At 40.7% G+C, this 7,500-nt stretch overlaps 1 protein-coding gene across 1 annotated transcript in view; it reads right to left on the reverse strand.

Moving 5' to 3' along the window:
- Positions 1-1,044: 1,044 nt before the first annotated feature.
- LOC113804997 (zinc transporter ZIP1-like) overlaps positions 1,045-7,500 on the reverse strand; it is a 9,492-nt gene continuing 3,036 nt past the window's right edge. The window contains exons 2-6 of the mRNA XM_070117222.1: positions 7,101-7,202; positions 6,443-6,596; positions 6,026-6,192; positions 5,156-5,315; positions 1,045-4,786 (exon numbers count right to left, since the gene is read on the reverse strand). Coding sequence (XP_069973323.1) covers positions 4,563-4,786; positions 5,156-5,315; positions 6,026-6,192; positions 6,443-6,596; positions 7,101-7,202 — 807 coding nt within the window. The 3' untranslated portion in view covers positions 1,045-4,562. The remainder of the gene's footprint in view (positions 4,787-5,155; positions 5,316-6,025; positions 6,193-6,442; positions 6,597-7,100; positions 7,203-7,500) is intronic.

Consider the following 7,500-nt stretch of genomic DNA (forward strand, 5'->3'; position numbering starts at 1 on the left):
AAACCGGTTAAATACATCTCTTGTATTGTGAAGATATTCATTTTCGTTCATACTTTTCTACATTTAATTTGTATATCTATTTAATCAGTACTTCTAAGTAAGCCCCTTGAGAGATAGAGAATGAGAAAAAAGGAAAGAAAAATGTAAACCAGGATGCGGTGTCAAGTTTTGGGGATTTTGAATTTCCCGCGCAAACGTATCTGATAATGTTTATCTCTTCCTACAACTCTACCCGTGAAAAAGAGAACTTACGCATTGTATTAATACTTCTAATAAAGGTACTTGAGAGAGAGAGAGAGAATGAAAAAAGGAAAGAAAAATGTAAACCAGGATGCGGTGTCAAGTTTTGCGGATTTTGAATTTCCCGCGCAAACGTGTCTGATAATGTTTATCTCTTTCTGCAAAGCTACCGGTGAAAAGAGAACTTACGTATTGTATTAATATTGCTACATGTGCTACTCTTTTAACCACTACTTTTGACAGTTTTATTACTGCATTTATCCTATACGCATTTAGAGGATAATAATAGTGTTACTAATAAATTCTAGACAAGAAATTTTAGTCGTGAATGCTAGACATCTCAATATTATACCATGCCAATATAGTGTTTGGATATTAACTAAAATACATAACCATTTTTTTATTATTCACTTAGATATATCTTGCATGTGATCCTTACCAAGATGTTATATTACTTTTTACAGATTTATGTCTTCTTTCGCCCTTTTTCAGACAATCTTAAACCATAAAATACTGTACTGTATATTGTCATATGGGTTAGAAAATCTGTGAAATCTCTATGCTAACAGTAATGATCATATTGTGTATGATTTTACATACACACTCTCAGAGACCCACATGCAGAAAACACTTTCATATATGTATGTGTATGTGTTTTTGTTTTGGTTGCGTGTATGTGTGTGAATGTATTTTAGACATGTTTGTATTTATGAATGCCTTTACTTTGTCCATTCATGAATAAAAGCATTGATATTAAGCAACATTAGATCAATTCGACAAGTAAGGATCCAAAATAAAAAACTATTTTCTTTCGAAAGTCTATTCATTAAACATAAAAAAAACAATTAAGAGTAAAACAAATAAAAAAAAATTACATATAATGGTACAAATAATATCATATATCATATAATATTATTCACATTCTTAAGACTAATGTTGTATCATACAATACAACCCTGGGAATCCTTCATATGTGGATATACATAGTCGAGAATAGCACATCAGTAAATATAGTGAGAAACAGAGGAGAGAGAGAGAGAGAGAGAGAGAGAGAGAGAGAGAGAGAGAGAGAGAGAGAGAGAGAGAAAGAGAGAGAGAGAGAGAGAGAGAGAGAGAGAGAGAGAGAGAAAGGGAGAACGAGAGAAAGAGAGAGAGAGGGGGGGGGGGGGTTACATTGACAGATAGATAGACAGAGAGAGAGGAGGGAGGAATGAAAAGAGAGAGAGTGGGGATGTATATAGATAGATAGATAAAGAGAGAGGGGAGGTATATAAATAGATAGATAAAGAGAGAGGGGAGGTATATAGATAGATAGATAAAGAGAAATGGGAGGTATATAGATAGATAGATAATGAGAGAGGGGAGGTATATAGATAGATAGATAAAGAGAGAGAGAGAGAGAGTAGATAGAGAAAATAGATAGCAAGATAGGGGGAGGGGTAGACTGATAGTGGGAGAGGGGTGGATAGAGAGATAAGATAGAGAGAATCTGCTAAATATATATCTATCTAATGTAATATATACATGATGACTTTACTTTCAGACTTTACTAATACTATGGTACATCTAGTCTCATAAAAAGAGAAAGTGGCAACTCGAACTCGACTCCGGAGAACTTCGATTCACCAAAGAATAAAAGAATAATAATAAAAATGGTGGTGTAAACTAATTGAGAAATATTGTATATAGATTTAAAACATTCTAGATACATGTAAGCGAAAGTATGAAGTATCAGCTGATCAAAATAATACAAAAGAGAAGTCGAATCGGAGTCTTTCAGAGTCCGGAGTTGAGTTGCCAAATATATGTTTTTCACATGATTGTACGCGCTGTAGTAATAATGACTAGTAACTATAAGAAAACAGGGAGGATGTATGAAACTAAGAAAAAAAAGAAAAGAAATCACGTTATTTTTCTATTTTTATTTTGTATCTCTACATTTGGGACCAAGGATATAAAAAAAGGAAGTTGAAATAATGGCCGATTCACACGACGGTTTTATCTCGTAAAATCCTAAAAAATGCATATTGCTATATTTACATTTTAGTAATCTTGGCAGTAAATGGATTATTTTGTTATATCTTCGTATTGGAAACTGAATGTCAAGATAATATGAAATTAGCAGGACTAAAAGAGTGAGATGAATACTTATTTACCGACACAGCACAGCCTAAAATTATGCTCTCATGTCTAATTCTTCCTCCATAAATTTAAATACTTCTTGTCAGTTACAAATCTAAATTTAGGGGAAATGCGCTATAACTCACCGTAATCTATAAAGATAAGGAATGAAATACGTTTTTTTTAGTGAAAATTACGACCCAAAAGCTTATCGAAAGACGTATGATACTCGTTATGTTGTTTCCGTTGAAATTCGTAACAGACACAAAAAATATTTACGAGAAGTCCAGAAAGATAATATAACCTGTACTTATTGTGTCTCAACTGAAAAATATACAAAACACAAAGAAAATTGTCTACTCAAAAAAAAAAAAAAAAAAAAAAAAAAAAAAAAAAAAAAAAAAAAAAACGAATTACAATATAAAAAATCACTAAAATGCAAATACACTTGATAAGTATTTCAGAATTGAAAACTACGAAAACAGAATAAAGTTTAGCCAATAAATCTATCAATAAAATGCGTACAAATACACTTAATAAGTATTTGCGCTTGATGAAAAAAGGCAAAATTTAGTGTGAATCGACCTTAAGTTGTAGAGAACTTAGCTATCGTTCGGTAAGTTATGGAATGTATGTCTTGTTAACATAAAACAAGCAGAAAAAAAGAAAAGAAAAACAAAAAATATTGAGCAATCTGTTGTTAGGGTCTGTGGTTAACTTATTTACATATCATGAAACAAACTAATAATATGGATACAGATCTTTATTTTTATTTTTATTTTTTGTAATCTTTTGTTGAATGTATTTTTAATAGCCATTTTTGGCGGTCTATTAGTAAAAGTGATTTTAAATACTACATTTCCATTTAACCGTAAAGGAATGATCGCGAACATGCCAAGTGTACACAACCGAAGTAACTTAACGGTAATATATTGTTCGCAAACAACACAAGAAGGCAAGAACCACCTTTTTCTTTTCTTTTTTCTTATTTTATCTTATTATTATTATGTTTTAACTTCCTTCCACTTTAAACATTTTCTTCTTTTCCCTCCAAGGCTTGGGGGTTCAGCTCGACTCCATCCGGGGTTTTCCTTGCCTAAAGTCGGGGTTCCCGCTCGACTTTGGCCCGGGTCCTACCAAGCTGAAGCCGAGGTTCTGCTAGCCTCAAACCGGGGTTCAAACCTGAAGCCGGAATCCCAATAGCCTTAAGCCGAGGTTCCACTGGCCATAAACCGTGGTTCTACTACCCTTAAACTGGGTTCCACTAGCCGGAAGATTTACAAGCTTAAGTCGAGGTCCTAATAGCCTGAAGCAGAGGTTCCACTGGCCACAAACCGTGGTTCTACTACCCTTAAGCAGGGTTCCACTAGCCGGAAGATTTACTAGCTGAAGTCGAGGTCCTAATAGCCTGAAGCCGAGGTTCCACTGGCCATAAACCGTGGTTCTACTACCCTTAAACTGGGTTCCACTGGCCGGAAGATTTACTAGCTTAAGCCGAGGTTCCACTAACTTGAAGCCGGGGTTCAACGAGTCTGGAACCACAGCCTCAAACCCGAAGCTAAGGTTCCACTAACCTGAAGCCGGGGGTTCCATAAACTTCATGTAACTAGAACCACACCGACGTCAGGGATTATCTTAGAAGCGCCACGACTAGAGCAATTTCTACCCGAATCCTCCTCGTCCTTTTCGCCAACACTAAAGATCTACTGTTTGAGGTCGTCTTGGTACTTTGTTGAGGCAAATACCACTATACTGCGGTGACATTAGGACCACACCAAGGCAAGGAGAATATAATTGTCGCGGAACCCACAACGAAAGGCTAGGTAGGGGGTAGAGCCGCCTTAGGGAGCGGGGGGTGGGGGTGGGGGTGGGGGTAGAAGGAGAAATAGGTCGCCTTCCCTTCTCGTTCACGTTCAGCCTCACTTTCACTTCTTCACCATCACCTTTTTGGATTTTCTTTACCTTCACTTTTAACGTCCTTCTTCACGTTCACCTCTACGGTCCCTTCCCCCCCTCACGTTCACCTCCACCTTCATTTTCCCCCCTTCGCGTTCCCCTACACTATCACTTTCCCGTCACGTTCGCCTCCACTTTCCCCTCCACGATCACTTCCCGTCACGTTCACCTCCACTTCCCCCCTTCACGATCACTTCCCCGTCACGTTCCCCTCCACTTCCCCCCCTCACGTTCCCCACCAGACGCTAGTGATGGTGCCCGTGCATGAACACATTCAACAAGATGAGCGTCATCAATCCACAACAAATTGACGCGATTTTCTCCAGCATCAAGCACGTTTCTGAGGGACTCGAAGTCGTCGAATCGTCGTCCACGCTCTTCTCCTGCGGGTGGTGGTGGGCGTGGCGGTGGGCGTGGCTCGGGAATTCCTTGGCCAGGATCTCCACGAAGATCACGTGGATGAATATCCCTGGGGGAGGAAGGGGGTGGGGTGAGTACCTCTCTCGCTGGCTCTTCTCTCTTGTTTTTTTTTTTTTTGTTTTGGTTTCTCTCTCTCTTACATACACATGCACTTGTGTGTGAGTGTGTGTGTGTGTGTGTGTGTGTGTGTGTGTGTGTGTGTGTGTGTGTGTGTGTGTGCGTGTGCGTGTGCGTGTGCGTGTGCGTGTGCGTGTGCGTGTGCGTGTGCGTGTGCGTGTGCGTGTGCGTGTGCGTGTGCGTGTGTGCGTGTGTGTGAATGCGCGCTCGCTTGTGTTTTGATGCGCATACGCATGCATACCCACACACCCATCCCCCCAAATCTAACCAGAACCCCCCCACCCCCTCCCCCCTTCCTCACCTGTCGCGAAGGCCTCCAGAACGGCAGACACGATCTCCCTGTTCTCCGAGGGCGCGTTCTGTAGGCCTACCCCCACGGCTATGCCCACTGGGATCGTCGACGTAAAGACCAAGACGTAGAAGGCCTTGCTCCATCTGCTCAGGACCTGGCTCTTGCTCACCTGGAGGAGGAGGAGGAGGTGGAGGTTAGGTGGAGGAGGAGAGGGAGGGGGAGGGGCTGGGGGAGGGGGAGGAGGAGGAGGAAAAGGGGAGGGGAGAGGGAGGGGGAGGGGGAGGGGGAAGGTGGAGGAGGAGGAGGAAAAGGGGAGGGGAGGGGGAGGGGGGAGTTTAGGGGAAGAAAGGGAGGGGAGAGAGAGAAGGAAAAAGATGAGAGGGAGGGGGGTGCGGTGGAGGAGGAGGAAATGAAGAAGGGGGAGGAAGGGAGGGGGAGAGTGAGAGAGGAGGAGGAGAAAGAGAGGGAGGGGAGGAGAAAAGGAGGGGGAGGTGGAGGAGGTGGGGAGGGGAAGGATGTAGAGGAGGAGAAGGAGGAGGAAGAGGAAATTGTGGTGGAGGGAGAGAAAGAGGTGGAGAGGGGGTGGAGGCGGATGGATGGATGGGGCTTTGCTCCAGTATTCTATTCATTTTAGTTTTCATTACACGTTCAGTAATCTATTTCTAATCCTCAAACCAGAGTTTAAAAACTGACCGTGTGGTATGTAGGCCTACACCATTGCTCAGCCTTACAATCCATCAAACTTACCTACCAAACCATACATTCATCACCTCAATTAATAACCCATCCATCAATGTAATCAACCCAACCGTCAATTAAAGAATCGAAATGGGGCAAATCCATCAATTCCGAAACCTCCCACCGGCGCGCGCCACTCACCTCCATTCCGAAGGTGAACGCCATGACAGTCTCGTGGACCAGGACCGCCACCGAAAACTCGAGGACTTTGTCTTTCTCCGTCTGAAGCCCGACGGCGATCCCTTCGAAGACCGAGTGTATCCCGAGGGCCACCAGGAAGATCACGGAGGAGGGGACATCGTGACCGCCTTGGGGAGGAATGTGAAAGGTTTAGTTTTAGGGAGTTGGGGAGTGGAAAATTTTTATTTAGTTACCCCTGGAAAAAATAATCTTCCGAAAAAAAAGCTACTCAAGAAAATAAAACAATGTCTATATAGCAATAGAAAAAACACTAAGGAGAAAATAAATAATTACATACTACTGACAGAAAGAAAAAAAATCAGAGAATACATGACATTTTTTAATTACAGTAAAAAAAATACCCACGTAGCCCCTCACCTTCCAGCTCGTGGCAGTTTTGGCAGTCGGAGGAAGAGTCAGTGGCCTCGGGGTCTTCACAGCGGGAGGAGAAGGTTGTTGACGATGACTTCTGAAGGAGAATGTGAGAGTTCGTGCCTCCTGACCCCTGTTTTGCGTGTTCCATGGCGTGTACCTGTGTGTTTTAAAGGCAGGGAAAGAGGTGGGATTTCGGTGTAAAATATCGGGTATTTTTATTCAAACTGATGACGTATCAGCTGTTTATATATATATATATATATATATATATATATATATATATATATATATATATATATATATATATATATGTATAAGCATTGAAGAAATAATGTTGAGATCTATTTTATGGTAAATGGTAGCGTTTTTTTTCTATTTTGCGAATAAAGCTAATTTTTAAATGCTGGTAAAAGCTGATTAGTGTTTTTTTTTTTTTTTTTTTTTTACAATTGGTTCATTACCAATATACGATATACAATTCTCTTAACGTGAAAAGGCTATGTTTTGTGTGATTTTAAGAAAAGGACATCTCGATATTTGAATGATTCCAATAATCTCAAAAAAAAAAAAAAAATCAAATGCAGACTTTTAGCGAAAACCACAGGATATTTTCTTTTTTGATTTTCTCAAATACCAAAAATAACTGCGACAGCCTCCTTACCAGCTTGTCGATGGTGAAGATGACGAGGAAGCCACAGGTGACGACGAAAAACCCCCACGGGAATTCGGCGAAGGTTTCCCACTCGTGTGTGTGGCCCAGCTCCTGCAAAGGACGACGACGTGGCTTAGACAGACGTGCCTATGTCTGTATATGTCTGTGTCTATGCGTCTAAAAATCTGTGTATTTCTGTTTATCTTCGTGTGTGTATCTGTGACTATACGTCTAATTCTGTTTATCTTCGTGTGTCTATGTATGCGTGTATACATACATATGTGTGATTGGACATATATACATTCCTATGGAGGGATAAAATTAATCATTCTACCGTCTTGATACTTAAGGTAGAAAAATCCACAACACACAAACTAGATTTATTGAAAAAAAGGTGAGATAACAGTTT

The sequence above is a fragment of the Penaeus vannamei genome, chromosome 40 (assembly GCF_042767895.1).
Source record: "Penaeus vannamei isolate JL-2024 chromosome 40, ASM4276789v1, whole genome shotgun sequence".
Lineage (NCBI taxonomy): Eukaryota > Metazoa > Arthropoda > Malacostraca > Decapoda > Penaeidae > Penaeus > Penaeus vannamei.